At 33.3% G+C, this 24,826-nt stretch overlaps 1 protein-coding gene across 1 annotated transcript in view; it reads left to right on the top strand.

Moving 5' to 3' along the window:
* LOC137768831 (protein piccolo) overlaps window positions 1-23,709 on the top strand; it is a 362,658-nt gene extending 338,949 nt beyond the window's left edge. Inside the window, exons 23-25 of the mRNA XM_068550459.1 lie at window positions 20,928-21,062; window positions 21,472-21,617; window positions 23,569-23,709. Of these exons, the coding sequence (XP_068406560.1) occupies window positions 20,928-21,062; window positions 21,472-21,617; window positions 23,569-23,709 (422 nt within the window). The remainder of the gene's footprint in view (window positions 1-20,927; window positions 21,063-21,471; window positions 21,618-23,568) is intronic.
* The last annotated feature ends 1,117 nt before the right edge of the window (window positions 23,710-24,826 follow it).

The following is a 24,826-nucleotide window of genomic DNA, read 5'->3' as shown; positions in this document are numbered from 1 at the left end:
CCGCAACAAGAGAAGCCACCTCAATAAGAAACCCGCGCACTGCAACAAAGAGTAGCCCCCACTCGCTGCAACTAGAGAAAACCCGCGTGCAGCAACAAAGACCCAATGCAGCCAAAAATAAATAAAAATAAAATAAATAAATTTATTTTTAAAAAGATAATATTATTTGGGTAAATTTCAATTAAAAATTAGGTCATTGCCTTTCTTTTCAAAAGCGCTGATTATTTAATTTTTAAAATATTTATTGGTGTTTTGATTAGTTAAAAATAATTTACTCTTCTTTTTCAGAAAACTCACTCATGCCAATCCACTATTGATGAAGCATTTTTATGTGAGTCTGGTTTCAAGGATTATTTTACTGTGAGCTAAAGTTACATACCGATCTTTGCAATGCCTAGTAGTATATTCTCAGTATACTTTGGCCAATCTAAAATTATGGTTCATCCATTTCCTATAATTTCAACCTTTAAAAAAGAAACCAAAGAAAGTCTGATTTACTAATTTGGAGGATAATAATGCCAAGTGCTTTTGTACCAGATACTATCTTTCTCATTTGAGGAAAACGATTGACTTATGAGGACTTAAAAGAGAGCTGATATTAACTACTTACTCAGAGTATCACTGTGTAAACTGAGTATAGAGAGAATATAAGGAGGCTTTTATTTTGCTGTTGAAGCACTTGGGGAAGTGATAGCTATTTTTGATTAGAAAAGGGCTTAGCTTCAGTCAATCAGAAATAGTGAAATTGGTAGCAGGTTTTCAAAGGTGGTGGCAGGCAGTAGCAATTAGTCCATAGAACGTTCTATTTTTTGTTCTTTGAAGGTAGGTTACTAAATTCTCTACTTAATAATTTCAACTTTAATAGTAATTGTGTTTTGTATTTATCAGGAGTATCAATGATCTGGCATGCTTCATTTACTAGGAAGCCTGAGGTCAGTGCTGCTCATGTATGTAAGATGAGCAAAACCCAGTTCCAGGAGGCACTGTTCACCTAAGCCAATTAGTGATTGGTATACTCTGGAGGTATCAGTGTGAAGTTCCTGCCAGAAGGATAGGGTACAATATACTGCCTGGACTTGAGGTCCAAAATGATTTGGGGTTTATAAAAATTACATAATAAGAAATGATTTCCATTATAGTAAAGAGGAAATGTAAATAACTTACATCTGTCAAGAGGCTTAAAAATGCTGAGCACTGTGTTAGCTCATTTGATTTTTGCGAGAACCCTGTGATGTAAAATCCTTTTCTCTCTGAGTCATATTATTGTGTCTGGAAGGTAGACATGATGCCTGGATATGTAGCATGCATCTTGCAACCATTAGACAAAAAGGGCAAAAAAACATGTACTAAAAATGACACAGTAGAAAGAAAGAAAGAACTTGGGTGCCTGCCTCACTACTGAAATGACAAACCTGTGCCTATCTCTGGATTTCTTTTATATTAAGAAAATGAATCCCTATTTGTTTAATCATTCTAAGTAAGTTTTTCTGTTACTTACAGATGAAAGCATTCCTTAAGGAGGCAGAAGGAAAACAATAGAGAAAAGTGCAGTTTTAAAGAAAAGGATTTAAACAGAAAGTAAAATTAATTCCAGATTACTTCTAACTTGTTGATGTATTAAAATCACCTAATGAAAGAGACATTTCATCCAAGTAGTTAAACACATCTAGCTGCCTGCTATTTACAGAAAATCTACCTAAAGTAAAAGTCTCACCGATGAGTTGAAAAAAAAAGAAGTGGAAATATATACATCACCCAATTATTATTCAAAATAAAGCTGGTGAAATGGTATCAGAGTCAGAAAAAATAGAAAAATCAAGGCAGGAAATAATGGCCTTCTTATGTCACCTATAATGACCACTTCAAAAACATTATTTAAAAAGAGAAACTCTCCACAGTAGAGTTAAAGTCTAAGATTCCAGCAGATAAATCTAACAAAATACTCACACTTTTATGAGAAAATTGCAAAATACTGTTGAAATTCCAAAAAGAAGGCGTGAATGAATAGGCATATAGAGCATGTCATAAAGATTAATATCATAAAGATTGCAATTGTTTCCCACTTAATATGAGAATACCATGAAAATTCAATTAAATAACTAAAAGTTTATAGTGGAATTTTGAAAGCTGATCCTGAAATTTATATAAAGGAAGTAAAGGCTAAGAAATTTTGAATAAAAATGATAAAGTAGGGTTATTCCTAGTTACCAAGATTAATTAGAGTTATAGTATACAAAATGCTGTGGTACAGCACATGTATTATCTAGTAGAACAATGAAACAGAGCAGATGGACCAGAAAATATTTTCATGTATATGAAACCTTAATTTATAACAAAAATTGCATTGCAGATAAAGAAATGATTAAAGGAAATTTGGCTGCCTGCAAAGAAAAATAAATTCCTACTACCTCACACTGTAAAAAAAGCAATAAAGAGTAACTGAGGATGGTTTGAGTATCTAAAGTGAAAAACTTTTAGAAGAAAATAGAGACTTTCTTCCTAATGGCAAAATATGAAAGAACTGTTAAATAACAAACAAAACAACAAAACTATTTAAACACAAAACCAAAACTGTAGTGTAAAAGACTAACAAATTTGACCACATTACAATTAAAATAAAACTTTTGTTCAAAAAATTATAACATAAAAACAATATGAAGACTGAAAGTAGATATTTGTTATGCATATAAAAGAAATGGATCAAGATTCAGTGTGTGTGTGTATGTATATATGTATATATTATTTGTCTAAAACTCCTTAAAAAATTCAGGATTTGCAGAAGTGTGACAAAATTATTATACTGCTGATAGAAAAGCAGTGCATAAAATGTTAGTATAAACAGTTTTGAGACTAATTTGACAGTAACAACTAAATTTGAAAATTTGCATCATGTTTGAATAATCATTGGCTAATGATCCCAACATATCTTAAATATTCTACTATATCCTAGCTAAATTCTTTTATCCATGTGGGAAGAGTTGTGTAAAAAATGTTTATTTTAGCTTTGTTTATAATAAAGTAAATTAGAAAACTGTATTTATGACAGATTGATACATAATTTTAATATATTCACTAATATAACAAATTAAACGATATGGATGAAGAAAAATCATTTGATTTACATTAAACATCTTTTTTTTGATGACAGTTCCTAGCAAATTAGGAAAGGTAAGGCCTTTCCTTAATTTTGTAAAGATTATATTAAAAATTATTTTACTTATAGGTGAAATTTTGGCACATGCCTTTTAAGATCAGGATTGACAAGGATGTCTACTATTAATATTTAACATAGCATTGGTCTCGGTTAATATATAGGGAAAGAAAATGGAGTAAGAGGTACAGTGATTGGAAGGGAAAGAATAAAATAAATTATTTGTATACAATTTGAATATGTATGCAGAAAATCTGATGGAATCAACAGATAAGTGTTAGAACTAATAAGAATTACTCTAGATCACCAATAATTAATCATAAATACACAATAGCAACAAAGCAACAAAAATAATAATATCACTCATAATATCAAAACTAAACAGTATCTTAGGTTTAACTTGTAAAATAACCAAGATATCCATGACAACTTTTGGACTCTATTAAAGGGCATAAAAGGAAATCTGAATAAATGTAGAATCATTCCGTGCTTTGTAGCGAAACAATTTAAATATAAAAATATAAATCTAATAAAATTCTGATTAAATCACCAGCTAGATATTTTTGAGGAACTCAATATAATTATTCGAACATTCATATGAAATAATAGAGAACTTTCAACATCCAAGTCAACTTTGAAAAGGAGCAAAGAAAGTTTTGGTGTTCATTAGTGTTGCTCACTAATTATTTCTGTTTCTCTGACTCCCAGACTGTTTGGCTCCTTTGAGGCACAGTTGGCCCTTTGACTAGTTCTAGCCAATGAGTCATGGATGGTCAATATGTGTGCCATTTTTGGACTGAACATTTCACTGCTGGTGTGAGACTTGTAGAGTTCTCTTTTCCTCCAGACATGGCAGTCAGCAAGGGGGAAAATTGTGACTCCCCATCAGCCTGAGATGGTGTGACTAAAAAGAGCAGAGACTCTGCCAACCTTTATTGGATGTGTACAGTGAGAGAGAATAAAATCTTTCAGTTTTTTTAACTTAACTTTTTTTATTGACGTATTGTTGATTTACAGTGTTTTAGTTTCAGGTGTACAGCAAATTGAATATATGAACATATATATATGCTTTTTCAGATTCTTTTCCATTATAGGTTATCACAAGATATTGAATATAGTTCCCTGTGCTATACAGTACATCCTTGTTGGTTATCTATTTTATATATAGTAGTGTGTATCTGTTAATCCCAAACTCCTAATTTATCCCTTCCCCCACCCCTTTCCTCTTTGGTAACCATAAGTTTGTTTTCTATGTCTGTGAGTCTTTCTCTGTTTTGTAAATAAGTTCATTTGTATCATTTTTTTATTTTTTTAGATTCCACATGTAAGTGATATTATGTGATATTTGTCTTCCTCTGACTTACTTCACTTAGTATGATAATCTCTTTTGGTAGTGTTTCTTACTACAGCAGAATCTAATCTATCCTGACTGAAACAAGGGTGAGGTTACCCTGCAAGGTGTTAAAACATAAAGACAAAAGAGTCTGGTACTTGTGCAAGATGAAAGGAACAATGACATAGAATACAAAGCATAGAGATAGACCCAGGAATATATGGGAACTCAAAGTGGCACCACAAATCAAAGGGGACCGTTTCATAGATGGAATTGGGAGAATGTCTCCCTATAGAGAAAAAGCAAACAAACAAAACAAAACAAACCCTGGATTACTGTCTGACTTTATATGCAACAGGGGATGTCCCGCGAAGCCCTAGTGGGAAGCAGGTAACACATTCAAGAGGGTAGTTTAAAAGAATTTAATGACCATTTACAAGGTGGGGAAGGTTAAAGGAACTAACAAGGAAAGGTGATGCGTATTAAGGACCAGCCACAAAAAAAGCCATTCCCACCCTGGGTCTAATGAAGCATGGGGAAGGAAGCTATTGCCAGAACCCAGCAAGATATACAGCCACGGTACAGGAGATCGCAGACAGGAGTGGTAGCCTTTGTACCGAGGCACAACCACTGCAAAACTAGCTTACAGAGAGGATGGAGTCAAAGAAGGCAAAAAATAGCCCAGCCTCTCTCCTCCTACCCTCACATTTCCTGCTGGCTCTTCATTTCTAAAACCTCACAGAAGTCATATAAGGTAAGGACACCCAGGTGATGAAGTGCAAGCGAGTGTTCTTCTTGGGGCAAAGCAGGTAAGACTGATGAAGAGGGGAACTGGAGTGGCAAATATATACACACACAGTCCAAGTGGGCTGAGAATACAAAACTGAGGTAGAATTATAGTGCGCTCTTTTATCTAGCATGGCAGTTAAGGACAAGGAAGACAAAGTGATTGCTGCAAAAATTGTATTGAGGAATTGAGGAATGGATTTATAGAATGGAACAAATATTGCATTAGTAGTAAGTGAAAAACTGGAGAATTGGTTAAAACTGAGAGGAGGATCAAAAGTACTGTATGTTAAGTGTGGTAGAATTAATCTAAGCACAAAGAAAGCAAAATGATGTAAGTAACCTAGTGGGCCAATGGAAACATATGACTCTCATAATCTATTTAACCCTCATTCAGGTGGTTTTCTCAGGTTTATTCAGAGGTTACCTGACTGCCTGATCACCATCCGCTCCTGTGAGAAACTGGGGATTATTCTACAGTGAATCGGTAGCTTCACTCTTACAGAGACAAACTTTTTTTTTTTTTTCCACAAGAACTTCTAGTTTCCCTAACATTATACTATTACCTGATTTTATTTTCTAAAATCATTACATGACGATGCTAAGGTTTCTCTGTAAAAAGAGAATATGTGTAGACCCATCACTTCTCCTGGGTAGGTAGTCTTCCTGATTTTAGATCAAAGGTCAAGAAGTTTAGATGGGAGGTCTAGTCAATGCCTTGTGAACTCAGGAAGCTAGCCTTGTCTTCTTAAACTTGACGCTTCTCTGGAAAAGAACATTACTGCCCTCTTGTTATATCATACCAGCTCTCTGATTTCACTCATTTTAGGATTTGTTTTCCTGACGCATCTGAGGGGTATTTCATAACTGCAAATATTTAAAATGTAATGTCCTTTTAGGTTTTCATTTTTTATTCTCTAACAGTGGATTTTTTTTTTTTTTTTTTGTGAAGATTTTTGGGTTTTTGGTGTTTTCTTTTTTAGGTCTCATACAAGATAATGTATGGGAGGCTTTAATTAAAAGTTTTTTTTTAAAGAGCTCCGGTTATTTTCAGTCACAGCAAAATGAATGCTAAGAATCATGTACCAAAAGGACAAAAAATGCCCAAAACACTGAAGATCAATCAGAAAAATCTATTTTTTTCCTTCTAAAATGATGTTCTTTCTGGTTTTGTCTCAGAAAGAAAGGCTTTCTTTATGTAAGAAGACAGAGAGAATGTTCAGGCCTGGCCTACTTTCACAAAACTCTTAGATCATATTAGACCCAAATGCCTGCCTTATTGTATAAAATATCTCCTTGAATCTGGGTTATTTCAAATAAGGGCCTTAATGAAAGCGTACAGAACTCTTTTGCCTTGCAAAAAAAACTTAATGAAAACATAGCAAAATGCCTCCTCCTTTGGCTCCCCATGGCTTTGAATAACAGAGGCTTGTATATGCCCGTAAACAGAGAATGCAATTAATTAGCTGACAAAAAGCATTTATTTGGGGTGAAAACCATAGGTTTGAAAAAAGATTCCAAAATATCTCCAGATCTATGGCCTCAGCTTAGTTTAATGGGAAGAGCATGGGCTTTTAATTCAAGCCTTATCAATCACTTTCATTAAGAGCTAAATGAAAACGATACCTAATTTGTAGGTTTGCTGTAAATATTAGAGAAAGTTTTACAGATTCATTCATTAAACATCTAATATATTCTAGGTGTCTTTTCTGTGGGCTAAAAAGACCAGGATAAATAAGGAACAGTCTTTACCCTTTAAAGGCTGTAGTAGTCTACATACATAATGTACCTGGTATAGGAGAGTTGTTTAAGAAATTGAATGCATTGTGGATACCATTCGAGTATATTGTAATTCCCTACATGCAGCAAATCAAGAAGTATATGATCACAAACTAATGCTTTAGAAAGGAAATGGGTGAGCATTTTCTCCTGTCTGTACCTGGTCTTTCCAGCACAACTTCCCCACAAAACCTGAAATTTCCTCCCCCCAACATAGGCATGCTCACAAGCATATACATGAATTTGGCACATAATCACTTTTACATAATAGGTAATCAAAATTTTGGCAATAACCTTGGGGTGTCTTGCTGGAAACATCTAATCTAGCTATGTGACTTTTGGCAGATTAATCAACCTGAACTTTAGAGTCTCTTTTCTTGAAAGTGAAGTTAGTCATACCTCTGTCTATTTCAAATAGTTTAGGAAAAATTGAGATGATATGACTGACGTTTACATGTTATTTTATTTTTTGTTTGTTTTTTAATTGAAGTATTGTTTATTTGCCATGTGTTAATTTCTGCTGTACAGCAAAGTAACTCAGTTATACATATATATATATATATATATATAACTCAGTTATAATGTGTATACATATACACTTTCTTTTTTTATATATTCTTTTCCATTATGGTTTACCATAGGATATTAAATACAGTTCTCTGTGCTATACATATGTTATTTTAAAATTTATTTAATCTGTATTCTTTATAATATTATAGTAATACTTATTCACTTGGTTATAGATGAATATATACTTAAACTGTTAGAGAGTAGAAAATTATATTTTGTGAAATATATTTGGGATGAGGATTCATTTTTTTTGAAACAAATATATTGAATTGCCTATAAAGGAATTATTTATATCTAATCACAAAGCGTTTCACAAATCCTGTCTTGGGAATTCTCTAACACTTTATTAATGGTATGTTTTAGTAAAAAGTGCTGGACCCAAGCATTTACAGTCATCTGTTATTTACAAAGGTAGCAAAGAAGTCAGATAATGGAGTTGGCTGCATGGTGTCATTCTCATTGTATGAGCAAGCTGATTTATGGAGAGTCAACTTCAGGAGATCTTACAGTGCGAGTACTTGGAATAGAATTTAATACAATATAGAATGAAGAAATTAGTTTCATTTTTGCTTCCTCCTTTCGAACATTAAATTACTAGGATAAACCTTTAAAAACTAATTCTTCACTCCTTCTATTCAGTCCTGCATATAAAGTGTTCTATACAGGTAAGAACCTTTGTCCAGAAAACATGTTTCTGAGAACTAAGTTTAAAACATATCAATGAGTTGAATACAGCTGCTAGAAAACAACAATATACTAGGAGATGAAATTCAATACAAATAAGATTACCAGACTAGTTAAAGATCTAGTAGCTTTCCCTGCTACTCAAGGACATGGTGTAAAGACAAAGGAAGTACCAATTTTAGATAATTATTGAGTACCACCATCAAATTAGTGAGTACCACTTTGAACTTTTGGAAGAGAGAGAGAGAATTTCAGCATGGAAGGTAAAATTTATTATAGGCTGTAGGGTAAGGTTGATACACATGTTTGCAAATTATAGAGAGACTGTTGAATAGAACAAACTATAGTTAGCTCACTTCTTTTCTCTAAAAGGCTCAGTGAAGTAGAAGAAGACCTTTTATTAAAGAAATTTCCATTTAAAAAGTCTTGATTTATATGGATATATCAAGACATATTTTTTGTTTTATTTGTTTACTTTGAATAGATTGAGCAATTGACCTAATGGTATAGATACGCTTGCTAGGTGTAAACTGTCAATTACTTCTAGAACTGATCTTCCATTGCATCAAATGTTGAGACATAAAAAAGAATTAATGCTTATTGAATAATTACCATTTTAGGCATTCCGCTAACAATTTGCCATTGTTGTGCTAGCTTTTTTTTAGAGGATCATCCCTTAGACTAAAACTGATAGAGTAAAAATAATTGAAATGAAGGAAAATACAATTATACATGAGGAAATATACATCACTACTTTGGCTATTAATAGGTATTAGCACATTATTCAGACTTTCTATAATGAGAAGGTTTAGAATCCCTGAGTAAACAGACAAAATTATCTAGGATAGAAGATGCTTAGTAGAGGGTCAGGACTAAATAATATTTAGATAATATCAGAAGATGTCTAAAAATTTATTATTCTGTAAAGTTGAAAGATACTATAAATGGTCTATAAATAATCTTATTACATATTTTCACTTTACAATATGAGGAAATACAAAACAGAGATATTTAATGACAGGCCTGCCATCTCACAGGGCTAAAAGCCAGAATTCCTGGTTTTTAAAATCCATCTTAATTCTATATTGGACTTTTCTTAGACTTGGAATGAGTGATAGGAGCTAGTTAACAAATTATGAGGTGATATACTGTCAGAGCTAAATATGCGTCTTACCTAAAACCAGTTCAGACTGTATTAGCTAGCACCAGTGACCTGCAACATTGCTATGTAGTATTTATTAACGAAAATTTGCAAATGCAAAGAAATCTAAGTGTTGAGAATTTTATTCGCTGTTTTTTTCCTTACACAGACTTTCCTTTTACAAAGTAACATTCTTTGCTTCTTTACTTTTCCACATTTTATTCACTTCCAGCTCATTAAACATTGCCTCTAAAGAGACTTTTGTTGGAAATGGTCTTGCATTGGCAAAAGCTGCTCAAGTTGCAATATAATGCTTACAATTTTGGGAAAACGTAAACCTCAATTTGTACTCCATCCAGTTAAGTGTTAAAAATACCAATAATGCAAATAAAAAAGAAACATTTTCTTAATCAATAGACACTTCTTTTACTTTGTGTGTCTAAGTCAATTCTGTATAGACTCTCATATAATTACGAATATTTCAGAAAGTATTGCTGTTTTTTTTTCTTTAATATAAATATCCTGTATAATCGGTGTAGTGTATAAAGGTAGACGATAACTTCTAGCTATTGTTTAACCAACTAAAATAATTGTTTGCTATGCTTCCCTGCTTTCTAAAGTCCTGTGTTTGGGTAAAATAAAATAGCAAAATAGCCCCTGAAAAATCCTTTCATTCTGATAATATTTTTTAAAAATATTTTTAAATGAATATTTCCATGAATGAGCCAGTGTTCTACAAATATTATTCATAAGAAAATATAAGGTGTTCATGAGAGAACAGAGCCCTATGCTTAAAATCAGAAGATCTAGAGTAAAGTTCTGCCTAGGACGCTTAACAATTTTGCAAGTTACTTAAAACATGCAAGTCACTATTTTCTCATCTGTAAAATGGGGATTTTACCAACTTTATTTCTTGTGAAATAATGATTGTGTTCTGTTAATTGCAATTTTTTCTTAAAATATACTTTACTAAAAGTATAAAGTAGTTGGAGATATAGATACAGGTATGTGTATAAATGTTGCTTACAGATACAACATACACAGTTTTTCAAAGATAAAACATATGTAAACTCTTTTTTAAGAAAATAAAGTGGAAAGAACACTGCATATCTTAAAGGAGAATAAAGCACTGGAGAGTGTGAAAAAAGAAAGCTGTGCAAGATAAAAGTAAGCCAGTTTTACAGTTCTACTTACTTGGAGCACTTCAGCTAGCTAAAGAGAGGGACACACACAATTTTGTTAAAATGGAATTAAATTAGTCCTGTTCTTTGTCAAAAAATAATTATATTGTTTTTAAATTTAACAAAAAAGACTATAATATTGTAAAAATAAAGGAATAACTTAATTTCAATAACTATTTTAGTCATGTAAAATATTTCAATAAATATTTTAGCCATAGTTTATGAAAGAGCTCACTAAGTTTAAGAAACAAAATTGAAAATATTAAGAGATTGAGTAATTATGTTTTTTAATACTCTATTTCAAATTTAAATTTTATTGATTAACTCTCCACTTAAAGGAAATCAACACTCTTCCACTTTCTTCCACTTTCCTCTTCCATTGTTTTATTGGTGGCCTGGATTTCATCTTCAGATTTTCCCTTCATTCCCTCTTCTCTCCCTCTCTCCCCCTCTCTCTCCTCTCTTTTTCTTTCCCTCATTACTATAGCCTCTATGTCCTTGTCATAGTCTTTTATATATTTTAGGAAGGCTGTTTCTTTTATACACAAATGTACTCTTTCAGAGGACTTATTTTTTTTCCCCTGGATTTTTAAAGAATGTTTTCTGTATCCTTGAAGTAGCTTAAGCTGGATATATCAGTGTACCAACTTATTACTTCAATGAGTATAGGATGATCTTTTGGTCCAGAGATTCACTCTTCTGTTATTTCAGAGAAATATCTTTATATTTTAAATAGATGTTATTTTCTATTCTCTTGAATTTACTTTTTCTGAGCAATAAGATATATTGGATCATATTTTTCAGTTCTAATATATCTGTCATTGTTCTGTAACTTCTTTATTTTTCTCTCTGTATCATCCTAAGCCTTCTTCCCTCTATGTCAATAATACTGATTTCTATCTTATTTAATTTTGTTCCCAGGATGTTTCTAATTCATTAACAGCTTTCAAATGGGATTATTTGTGTTTTAGCTCTGTTATCCCCATTTTCACCCCACCTATTATTTTGTCATCTCATTTTTGAACTATGCCCTCTATATATCCGTCATCTCTTCCTCTTCTTTCTATTCTTTTTTTTTAAATTGAAGTATAGTTGATATACAATGCTGTGTTAGTTTCTGGTGTACAGAAAAGTGATTCATTTATATATATATATATATATGTATGTATATATATATATGTATGTATATATATGTATATATTTGTACATACATATATTCTTTTTGATATTCTTTTCCATTATGGTTTACTACAGGATATTGAATATAGTTCCTTGTGCTATACAGTAGGACCTTATTGTTTATCCTTTATATATATAATAGTTTGCACCCCTCTCCCACCCCCTCCCCCCTGGCAACCAAAAGTCTCTTCTCTATGTCTGTGAGTCTGTTTCTGTTTCATAAATAAGTTCATTTGTGTCATATTTTAGATTCCACATATAAGTGATACCATATGGTATTTGTCTCTCTTTCTGACTTACTTCATTTAGTATGATAATCTCTGGGTCCATCCATGTTGCTGCAAATGTCATTATTTCATTCTTTTTTATGGCTGAGTAGTATTCCGTTATATATACATATATTGATCACATCTTTATTTTTCTGTTGATGGACATTTAAGTTGTTTCCATGTCTTTGCTATTGTAAATAGTGCTGCTATGAACATTGGGGTGTATGTATCTTTTTGAATTATAGTTTTGTCCAGATATATGCCCAGGAATGGTATTGCTGGATCATGTGGCAACTCTATTTTTAGTTTTTTGAGGAACTTCCGTACTGTTTTCCATAGTGGCTGCACCAATTTACACTCCAACCAACAGTGTAGGGAGGTTCCCTTTTCTTCACACACTCTCCAGCATTTGTTACTTGTAAACTTTTTAATGATGGCCATTCTGACTGTTATAGTTTTGATTTGCATTTCTCGAATAATTAGTGATGTTGAGCATCTTCTCATGTGCCTATTGGCCATCTGTATGTCTTCTTTGGAGAAATGCCTACTTAGGTCTTCTGCCCATTTTTCGATTGGGATGTTTTGTTGTTGTTGTTACTGAGTTGTATGAGTTGTTTGTATATTTTGGAAGTTAAGCCCATGTGGGTCACGTTGTTTGCAAATATTTTCTCCCAGTCCATAGGTTGCCTTTTCATTTTGTTTCTGGTTTCCTTTGCTGTGCAAAAGCTGGTAAGTTTGATTAGGTCCCATTTGCTTATTTTTGCTTTTATTTCTCTTGCCTTGGGAGACTGACCTAAGAAAACATTGGTATTATTTATGTCAGAGAATGTTCTGCCTATGTTCTCTTGTAGGAGTTTTATGGTGTCCTGTCTTACATTTAAGTGTTTAAGCCATTTTGAGTTTATTTTTGTGTATGGTGTGAGGGTGTGTTCTAACTTCATTGATTTACATGCGGCTATCCAGCTTTCCCTACACCACTCCACACAAAAACTACTAGAACTGATAAATGAATTCAGCAAGGTAGCAGGATACAAGATTAACATACAGAAATCTGTTGCATTTCTTTACACTAACAACGAAATATCAGAAAGAGAAAGTAAGAAAACACTCCCTTTTAAAATTGCATCAAGGGCTTCCCTGGTGGTGCAGTAGTTAAGAATCCTCCTGCTAATGCAGGGGACACGGGTTCGAGCCCTGATCAGGGAAGATCCCACATGCCGTGGAGCAACTAAGCCCGTGCTCCACAACTACTGAGCCCACGTGCCACAACTACTGAAGCCCGCGCACCTAGAGCCTGTGCTCCACAACAAGAGAAGCCAACGCAATGAGAAGCTTGTGCACCACAACGAAGAGTAGCCCCTGCTTGCCGCAACTAGAGAAAACCGCACGCAGCAACGAAGACCCAACACAGCCAAAAATAAAATAAATAAAAATAAAAAATTATAAAATAAAATGGCATCCAAAAAAAAAAAAAAAACGCTTAGGAATAAACCTGACCAAGGAGGCGAAAGACTTACATGCTGAGAACTATGAAACGTTAATAAAGGAAATTGAAGATGAGTTAAAGAAATGGGAAAATGTCCCATGCTCTTGGATTGGAAGAATTAATATTGTTAAAATGGCAATACTACCCAAAGCAATCTACAGATTTAATGCTATCCCTATCAAATTACCCATGACACTTTTCACAGAACTAGAGCAAATAATCCTAAAATTTACATGGAACCATAAAGCCCCCAGAATTCCAAAGCAATCCTGAGGAAAAAGAACAAAGATGGAGGCATAACCCTCCCAGACTTCAGACAATACTACAAAGTTACAGTAATCAAAACAGCATGGTACTGGCACAGAAACAGACATATGGATCAATGCAACAGAACAGAGAGCCTAGCAATAAACCCACACACCTACAGTCAATTAATCTTGGACAAAGGGACAAGAATATACAATGGAGAAAAGACAGTCTTCTTTCTACTCTTAATCATAGCTATGTATCATGTTGTAAGATAAATATCTTCTCTAGAGTAGGATTAATTTTTATTCTTTTAATACAACCAAAACATAAATTTTGGGACACCAAGAGACTTGGAGGCTGGTCAAAGCAATTTTTACTGCCCATTTACTCTCTACTCCAATCACAATGACAAAACACCCACACATGGCCTCTATGTGTGCATTGTCTTCTTCAGTTCAGAGGCCCAAGCAGATCTGTAGTTGCTGACCCCCCACCCACCACTCTCCCTCACCCTGTGGAGAGAGTGAAAACAGAGGTTTTTGTCACCATCCATATGCATCTGTTTCCAATGACAAAGGTATTCTGAACCAGTGAAAGGGCAAGCACGATTGATAGTGACAACTCATAATTAATGCAAGCGTCCTTTGAGACCACCTCAGTAGGTATGTTCCTCTCCTCCTTTAGTAGAAACAATAAAGAACAATCTGGAGTAGGAAAAACTTAACAAGAACTTCACAAATATAACACTGTGAAGCATGTGAATTTAACCTTCCAAGAAAAAAATAGGCAATGTGATGCTTTGAGAACTTCAGTTAGCAAGTGTTTAATTCTACCTTTCTTCTGAAGTGAGAAAGTGGTAAACAGCAACAATAAATTTTATATGCTTGGCATGTTGGAGTTTTAGAGCAATATGACCTATAACAGTGAATTTTTCCCAGAAAAAAATTGTTTCATTTCATCATGTTCAGTGGTGTGATCAATTCTGTCCACAACTCCTATTGGCTCCAAATAGTGGGAGTATTTTCCTTGACTCCCTCCTTATCAGTTAGAATACTCTTTTTCCCCTCCATCCCAGTTACTGTTTGAGAGATGGAGCAGTAGTAGTTCTATCCAATTTTCTATGCCTTTGGAGGAAAGAAATAGAGCTGTTTCACAGATAGATTTGCTGCCCTGATTGACTACGTTTTGCTCTCTCTTGAGATTTGATTTAAATGTTTTTTGGTTTTGTTTTTGCTTTTGTTTTGCCAGCATTCACTCAACCAAGCCCAGGTATGTCTTACTCCAATGAAAAGACTCTCTCAGCTTTGGATTTTTCTCCTCCTTAACCTTGGATCCCCAGTAAATGGGGAGCACTGGTTGTTTTTCCTATTTTCAGTGAAACCCTCAGATCTTCCTAGCGATGAGCCAAAGCTGCCACTCTCAAGGGTTTAGTATGACTTTTCTGGGGCTGCCTAAGCTCATTGTTCATCCACTTCTCTGTGCTGGGGACTTGGTGATAATTCTCAGGGTTTTGGCAATTCATCTCTCTTTTCCTGGCAAAATTTTGTGATACGTGGTATGGTTGGGGATGCTGCTAAGCTGAGCCTTCCCAGAATCTGCCTTTCCATTCCTACACACCACTCAGCATTTTCTGGCAGGAGACTATTCTTTGGTTAGTTGCTACTGGCTAATACTTTCCTAAATTTTACTTTTTCCCCTAGTTTTTCTAGGTATTAAAGAAAGGAGATTCTAAGATCTGTCTTGTTTTCTCATTTTTATATTGAAGATTCTTCATTTTCTTGCAAAGTTCTTTAAAATTAAACAGATTGATTTGAATGGGCTTGTTTACACTTATTTAAAATAGTTCAGTAACCTGAGCTAGATGGTCCCTCACAAGTTCAAAGAAATATATTAGACATATTTGCTGTTGCGGCCTGTCAAGAATGTGTAAACAGAATGTGAGCTGATAGTATTAGGGTATATTCAGGACACTAAAATGTTTACACCAAATCACTGAGAGGAGAGTAGTGTCATAGTTAAAAGACCACATGCCATTTGTAAATCATAATATTAAGGCCACATATTATTGACTAAATTCATTATTGTTTTTTCTATTTTATTGATGCTAGTCAAAGTACCAGAATTTTAATTCATTAATTTTATCTACTATTTTTCTATTTTTTCTATACTCTGCCTCATTAATTTCTGTGTATATTTTTATTATTTATTTTCTTGTACTTTCTTTTATATTACTTTGTTGTTCTTTTTCTAGCTTTTGGAATTGGAAGTTTAAATCAATTGTATTTTTTTAAAATTTTGTTGATGGAATATTAATGCATATATGCACTTTCTTCTGATCACTGCTTTAAATGATATAGGTGTTTAAGACTGGTGATTTTCCTCTGATCATTATTTTAATTCTCATCGATTCTGATAGATTATCATTGTTCTTCAGAACTTCTGTATTTTCTCATTGTATTTTGCTGTTCAGCCAAGAATTGTTTCGTTAAAGGCTTTGTGTGTGTGTGTGTGTGTGTGTGTGTGTTATCAGACAATGTATTAGCTTCATTTTATAGAACTTACCGTTGTCTACTTTGTAAGTCAATACATAATCAGTCAATATGATCCATGTTCCATATTTAATTGAGGAAAAGATATTTTCTGTCTTATCAGGGTGTAGTGTTTAATATATACATCCTGAGATCTGCTGTATTGGTTATGGTGTCTCAATATTCTGTCTTTACATATTTTAGTCTACTTCACCTGTCTTGTACTGAAAATACTGTGTTAAAGTATTTTATTATTATTCTCTTTATTCTGGCTTTCATCTCCTATATCTTTACACCTTATTTTCTAGTTTCAAAACATATTTTAGTGGTGCATAGATATTCATAATTGTTTTGTCTTCATTATGATTTATGGATGTTTAACTTTATAAAATGTCCTTTTTTTGTCTTGTTTACTACATTTCAAACTGATTTCTATTTAGCCTCACAGTAAGATAGCAACCCCTGCTCTCTTATTGTTTCCATACATCTGGCATGCTTACAATTTATGTATTTGTGACTATTTGAAACAAAACTAAGTTTTAGCATAGCATAGCTTGTAAGCTTTGCTTTATGGGCTAATCTGAATAGCTTTTTAAAAATATGCTCACTGAACCTGTTCATGTTTATTGATATGACAGATATGTTTGATCACAACTCTGCATTTTGTTTTATAACTATTGTGTATATGATGTTAGATTTGTTGTGTTTCTTTCTCCGTTTGGTGTCTTTAATTTTTTTAAATTTTTTTTGTAATTAAGAAAGCTTTGTATCTTTGTTCCAATGATTGTCTTTTTTTATACGTTTATTATGTTTGCTCTTCTTACGCACCATTTACCATCTGTCTTGTCAATTTTAAATAGTATAACTTGTCACCTACCATTTACCTATTCAAAAATCAACAATCTCATTCTACTTGTCCCTTTCTCTCCCTTTGTCATCCATCTCTTTCAGTTTCATCCTTTATACTCTATCAGAATACATGACAATTATGTGCTGCCCTTCTACCCATCTATATTCTCACTCTTATTTTAGTCTCAGTTCTACAATTAAATATATTAAATATTCACCATCACTCCTTTGGCTGAAGTCTCTCTAGTTATCTCTTTGATGTGATGAAATTCATCCTCTTATATATTTCTTGAGAATGAACTTTTCTATGGTATTCTTGAGTTCCTTATGCTTAAACTTATAGGCTTGCTGCTTGAAAGACACTTTAGCTGTATAAAATATCCTTGGCTTGCACTTTATTTTCTTGAATTTCTCAAGGGTAAAGCTAACACCCAGCTACTGTGAAGTATCTATGATCATTGGCTGCTGAATTATCACGATTTAACTATGTCTAGAAGATCTGTGTTTCACTTTATAAAACACATGGAGGGCAACTTTGCCTATTTGGGGAACTTAGTGTTTTGAAAGAAGGAAGAGAGCAGGCCGAAGTATGGTATTGTTAGATATTTTCCCACATGTCAGGGTACATCTAGACATGAAAATATAAGTTAACTAAAGCAAAAATTAATGCAGGGAAGAAATACGTTCTAAAAACCCATATCCAAAAGTGTGATAAAATTAAATCGAAATGATTAAATAACTACAATCTAATAGATTTCGTACATGATGCTTTTGTTACTTTAATTTCCTCTTGGAGATTACTCAACTATATTCTTTAACAGTCATTCTCAAAGCATGGTTCAGAAATCCCCGTGGGTCCCCAAGACTGTTGAAGTGCATCCAGGTCAAAATTATTTTTTAAATATACTAAGATATTATTTACCATTTTACCGTGTTGACATTTACATTGATAATGCAAAAGCAATGCTGCAGAAAACTGCTGGTGACTTAGCATAAATCAGGGCAGCAGCACCAAATTGTACTAATAGTGGCTGTATTTATTTTTTACCACCATGCACTTGTATGAAAAACTTGCCTGTTTCACTTAACAATATCCTTGATAAAGAAATTAAAATTCTTGTTATTAAACCTAGACCCTTAAGTACATGTGTTTCTAATAGTCTATGTTCTAGAATATTCTGTGTGATAAAATGGGAACTACACATAAAACACTTCTGCTGCATACCAAAATATGAAGGTTGACTTGAGAAAACATGTTAGTGCAATTTTTTTGAGTTGCAAGCTGAGCCAGCCTTTTTTTTACAAGAAATATCATTTTTACTGGAAAGACAACTGACAGATAAACTCTGCTTATTCAAACTTTGGTAGAGTTAGCCCTTGGTATCCATGGGAGATTGTTTCCAGGAGCCTCCCCAACCTCCACAAATACCAAAATCTGCTTACACTAAAGTCCCTTATATAAAATGATGTAGCATTTGCATATAACCTATGTACATCCTCCCATATACTTTAAATCATCTCTAGATTACTTATAATACCTAATACAATGTAAATGTTATGTAAATAGTTGCCTGCATGTGGCAAATTCAAGTTTCGCTTTTTTGAACTTTCTGGAAAAAAATTTTGTTGATATTTTGATCTTCGGTTGGTTGGATCCATGGATGCAGGAGCCATGGGTGCAGAAGGCTGACTGTATTCAGCTGCCATTTTCTCAAAATTTAACAAAGTGAGTTTTTCACTTTAAGACAAACAATTGACAGTAGTTGTTGTCAATAATAAAAATCAACTTTTAAGTAAAAATAAAATTTTCCAAAACTTATACCTGCCTCCCTGAGCTTGTCAGCTTTTCCATAGTCAGACTTTTTTGATGATATTGATGGTGATATTAACAAATGTGCCTTTAATATTGTATGAATTATACCAATGTTTTGAAGATCTGCATAACTCAGTAAACCCGTATTTTCCAAAACGAACAATATAGGATGTTACCAATTCAGGCATAGTTAACTGGTCCATTCAAGGTGCAAGATAGACAATTGTTTTTTAAAGTAACAGTCCAAAGGTTCATTGATACAGTTTCAGATTTCACATTTACACTAATCTTAAAGAAACTACCACTTTTCAAGTGTTAATGTAGTATCAAAGATTGTCCACAGTTGTCTGAAAGGATATTAAAATACTCCTTCCTTTTCCAACTATATATATATATCTGTGTGAGCCTGTCATATATTTCAAATAAAACAGCATATTGAACTGGATTTAATGTAGAAACAGGTATGAGAATCCAGCTGTCCTCTATTAAACCAAGCACTAATGAAATTTGAAAAATATAAAATGTCACTCCTCACTATTTTTTGTTGCTTTGGAAAATACAGTTATTTTTCATTAAAATACTTATTTATAGGTATATTAATGTCATTTTAACTGAATCAATAAATAAACTTTTAAATATCCAATTTTACTTTTTAATTAGAAATTTTAATGTTCTTTGAGTACCACTATTTTTTTTTAAGAGTATAAAGAAATCCTGAGACGGAAACGTTTGAGAACAAATGATCTACATCCATGTTAAAGACCTTTAATAGATTCCTATTGTTCTAAAGGTAAAACCCAAATTCTTAACATAGTACCACTTAACAATATCTTATAATCACAGGAATATTTATTTAGTTCCTCAGTCCCATGACGTCGCCTTCTGTGAACACACTGTTCCTTCTCTTTATAATGTTCTTCCCCGTCCATGTCACCTAGTTAATTCTTTCTTATTCTGCTGGTTTCAGCTCATGAAGCCCTTTCCTAGGCTTTCTTGTAACCATGCTCTTGTACTTCAGAACCTTTCCTCTCCTTCTAATTGTACACTTATTGACGAAAATATTTCATTGATGGATTTCTTCCCAATAGACAGAAAAACCATAAGACCAATAAGCATGCGTATATTGGCTTATGATTGTATCCATTCTTCCTAACAGAGTGCTTATCACAGAGTAGGGTGGAAAATAAAATATTTGTTGGTGAATGATAAGTGGATAAATATATGCATCGATAGAGAAAAGGATGAATCAATAAAGAATTTGACCTAGTGTGAATAGCTTCTTCAGTAATGTAAAGATCCAAGATAAACACTAGAAAGAAATACATTGAATTCATTTCAATCACTCATATTTTCCCTTGTGTAATGTTATTACCATATACTTTTGTAGCCTACTTCTTTTACAAGAAAAATAGAATGGAAGTAGATATAATATACAACGACATTTAGTTGTGTTAGCAAGCGTTCTTTTGCAAGCCTGGTAAGTAGTGAGCAATTGTCGGCAAACAACTTCTTGCATTTCACTTGACTTAATACTTCCTATATATTATATTATATTAGAATTCTATTATTTTTATGTATGACTGTCTTCCTATAGTCCCCTGTAGTCTCATCTATTACCTCTTTTGGCCTAAAAATCTACAGTTGAGTAATAGTTACCTACTTGCATTTCTTCCATACCCCTCTTGTTACTTGCTTATCATTATACTTAACATACTTTATTGTAAGCGTACAATTTACCAGTCTCTCCATGAGACCTTCCTCTCTTTAAGGGCTGGGGCTGTATTTTATTCATCTGTGTATCCACAGGATGCGATAAGGTGTTTAGCACTTGATAAACACTCAATAAATGAAAATATGTGTAAATTATTGAACTAACCACTTAATTAATGGCATGACATATTCCTTAACTTTTAAATTAAATTGTTCCAGTTAAAACTCAGGTAATGGGAGAAATCAAGATTGCACTGAAGAAAGAAATGAAGACAGATGGGGAACAACTCATAGTTGAAATCCTCCAGTGCAGAAATATCACCTACAAATTTAAATCTCCTGATCACTTACCAGGTATCTAATTTTATGATAATGAGCAATATAATGTATCTAGGAACTCTTTAGGAGTGTGTCCTAAATAGCCTAGAAAATGCTAATTAAAACTTGGGCTGTGTACCAAATATATCTGAAAAATATGAAATAAGAATGAATTTCTCTTATATAGAGCAAGTTGATATTTTACTAGTTAAAAATTAGATTTTTTCAACACAAATGTAGAGTGATGTATTTATTATACAACAAGAAAACATTTAAGTTTCTAAGAAAATTGGTGTATATTTTAATTATGTTGTCTGAAACAAATTGTTCACAGGCTACTGGCTTTGTGTAAAATGTAGGAGAACTCTCCGTATACGATTATAACTCTTTCAATAGAAAATTGTATTATTAATGGACACTTAACAAGCTGAATTCTTATTTTCAGATTTATATGTGAAAATATATGTGATGAACATTTCTACCCAAAAAAAGGTGATCAAGAAAAAAACAAGAGTATGTAGACATGATCGAGAGCCTTCATTCAATGAAACTTTTAGATTCAGCCTAAGTCCTGCTGGACATTCTCTTCAGGTAACTCATACAGTTCCGATTTTTAGATTTTCATTTATACTGTATTTATTTCCCATTTAATTATTCAATATTTAAATGCCAATCATATACTATGTGATATTTTACAAGTTAATTTTTAGAGGTAACTTCCCAGGGGCCCTTTAAAATTCCCCAACCCACTCATCCCATCCATTTAGCTACCAAGTTGCTTCTCTTCTACCTACTTAGTTTATTTTACATAGATTTTTTTCCATGCTCACTGCCACACTAATCCTCTTTGGGTCCTCATCTTTGTTATGCAAATCATCTCAGCAGTATACCTGGCCTACTTGCCATCAATATCTTACCCTTTAATTCATTTTATCACACTGCTGGCAGAGGTATCTTTTAAAAACACTGGCTAGGTTACATTGAAACCCTCCAATGATTCATCATTATCCTGACTCATTCAGAGTCCTCTAAGGTGAGTTCTGATTGTATTGACTTAATTTCATCTCCTTGTAGACATTTCCACTCACTCTTGACCCCATTCACACCAGAATCTTGAAGTCAGGTTAAACCTCTAATTCTTTGCTCATATTTTTCCTCTCCTTCAATACTCCCTTCTCCATCTCTCTCCATCTATCACAATTTTCCATATCTTTCAATGTAAACTCAGCTCTTTAATAATGACCCTGCGTGTAATTTATCACACCTTATTCACATAATGTTTTGCTTATCTCATTAGGCCATTAATCCCAGTCTTGTACAACAATTTGTGTACTTACCTCTCACTGCTTCTGTACTCTCAGCTTCTCTAGTGCAAGGCTTGATTTTCATTGCTCTTTGTTTTGTAGCCTAGCACAATGCTTGTACATAGTATATCTTTAGTAGATACAGAGACATGGAATGAAAGAGAACAAAGGAGGAGGGAGGGAAGAGCTGAAAAAATGTGGGAAGAGAAGACCATGGTACTGGCACTTAGAGGCCTGTACTAGAGACGTATATAAGAGATATTGCAAAGCAAAAACTGCACTGAGATAATTAACTGATATTAGAGTTGAAGGGAATAAAAAAATTAAAGGATACTCTGAACTCTGTGTGAACAAAGGTGTCAGTCACAGAGATTGAGTAGTTACAGAAGGGATGGATAGGGAGAAAGAACATGAGTTTGTCTGAAATGTGATAAACTTGATAGGAAGGCAGGGTCCAATAAAACATATAATGTGCCATTTGAAATCTCCAAACCAGAGGCTAAAAGAGACAGAAAAGTAGATTTTGAAATCAGAAATGTAACAGTAAATTTTAGTCAGGAGTAAAGATGAATTATCTGAAGGAGATTCCAAAAAGAAAGAGAGAGCGTGAGAGAAGAATTGTCAAGGAGTAATGGTTATTTCCATCTCAGTTTCTCTACCTTTCTTTCAACTGATCCCTAAAAGAAAAAAATTTCTTGAGTATGAGATCCCATGGAATTTCAACTAGTGTAAGCTCTACCTATGACAAGAAGCCACTTTGGAAATGCTTCCTATAATAAAATTCCCAGTAAGTTAAATGGCATTTAAAGTCAGTGTTATGTTCTATCCGCCTTGTAAACTCGTATTTATGTACTCACCACTCAAATAATTCTGTATTTGAGTTAATATTTCATTAAGTAATAAAACATGCACCTAGCAAATTTCTTTTTTGAAACTTTCAATCAGTTTAATCACAAACCTAGTCAGAATTAGCTAGGTTTATCTAGCTAGCTAATATTATCTAGAATTCCCCTGTGCTTCAGGATATGTCTTTGCCTTTGGGAAATGTTGAGGTAAATTAATTAATATTATGCAAATCTTTTGAGGACATGTTAGTTATTAGTTCTCCTACAAGTATGCCTGCTACTTCTCTCACCCTCACCCTTTCTTGTCTCTGTTACTTCTTTGATGAGCAAATGTCCATAAAAAAGGTTGAAAATATACGCACAAATATATATAATTTTGGCTATTTTTTCTAGATTTTACTTTTTTCCAATGGAGGGAAGTTTATGAAAAAGACCTTGATTGGCGAAGCCTGTATCTGGCTTGACAAAGTGGATCTCAGAAAAAGAATAGTCAACTGGCACAAACTTTTGGTCAGTCCTACTCAAACCCACTGAAGAAATGTGTCTGCTCAGGGTATAGAAAGTGCTTTTAACAGTCTTAAATCAAGACTATAGTCGAATACAATTGTTCTAAGCTATGCTTTCAGGGGTAACCATGAGAAGAGGAACAAAAGGCAAAAACATACTCAAAGGCTTGCAAATGTATTGTTGTGGAACACAGAAAAAAAAGTCAAATGGAAAAGTTCATATATTGAAGACAAGAAAAAAAGTTCTGAAACCTTGGATTTCTTGTGGCTGTCAAGAAAAACAGTGAGAGAAATTTTGTTTGCTTAATGCAGAAATTTTTGAGTAGAGTTGAGCTACAGCTATCTAAAGGCTGAGACTCAAAGATTAATATGTTTTCTAACGCAGGCAAAAGTGATCCTTTATGCAAAAGAACTTGGTTGAAAGGAAAAAACTAATGGAACAAATCTCGGTTTTCAAAAGTCTCTTCTTCATCTTATCTTCTCAGACAACTAACTGTTTTGAGATTCTGACATAGGATACACCTACAATATGTGTCCAGACTAGAAGTAAGGAGCTTGTGTTTACAGGGAAAAGGGAACCAGGGATGTAGAAATTATAGCTTTTAGATCATATTGTACAGGTTTTCTCTGTGTCTAAATGTTACAAGGGTGAACACCACCAGTTTTAGAATTCATGTTGTAAAAGCACATTAGTAAAACTTGAAATAAAGTATAGTTAAGACAATACTAAGTAGAAATGAAATTACATTTATCTAGAAATAAAGCCATGACTGGCTAACAAAAAAGAATATTGCCCCACAAACTATTGGATGAAACATCAAAAACTCCATAATTTACCCTTAATCCAAGACATTTTCAGTCTACATAGCAAAGGACCTAGATTAAATTGGTATGTTCTAGGAAGCATGATAACTTGTTCTTTGTGGAATTGCAAATAAATGTATTATCCCATATATTTTCTTTCTCTTGAATGATATACGGACAGAGAGAAAATTCTTCCTCTGGCAAACAAATCGTATTAATCTGTGACATTGATTAAATTGGTGTCATTTCCTGCTCTTCCACAATGGTCTTTTTTTCCCCTTAATACATTAACTTGTTGTAAAATGAAAACCCTGACCCTAAATTCAAGTTCTCTTTAGTGC

Source organism: Eschrichtius robustus, chromosome 8, assembly GCF_028021215.1.
Source record: "Eschrichtius robustus isolate mEscRob2 chromosome 8, mEscRob2.pri, whole genome shotgun sequence".
Taxonomy (NCBI): domain Eukaryota; kingdom Metazoa; phylum Chordata; class Mammalia; order Artiodactyla; family Eschrichtiidae; genus Eschrichtius; species Eschrichtius robustus.
The sequence above is the reverse complement of the archived record's forward strand: the minus strand, read 5'-3'. Positions and strand labels throughout refer to the sequence as shown.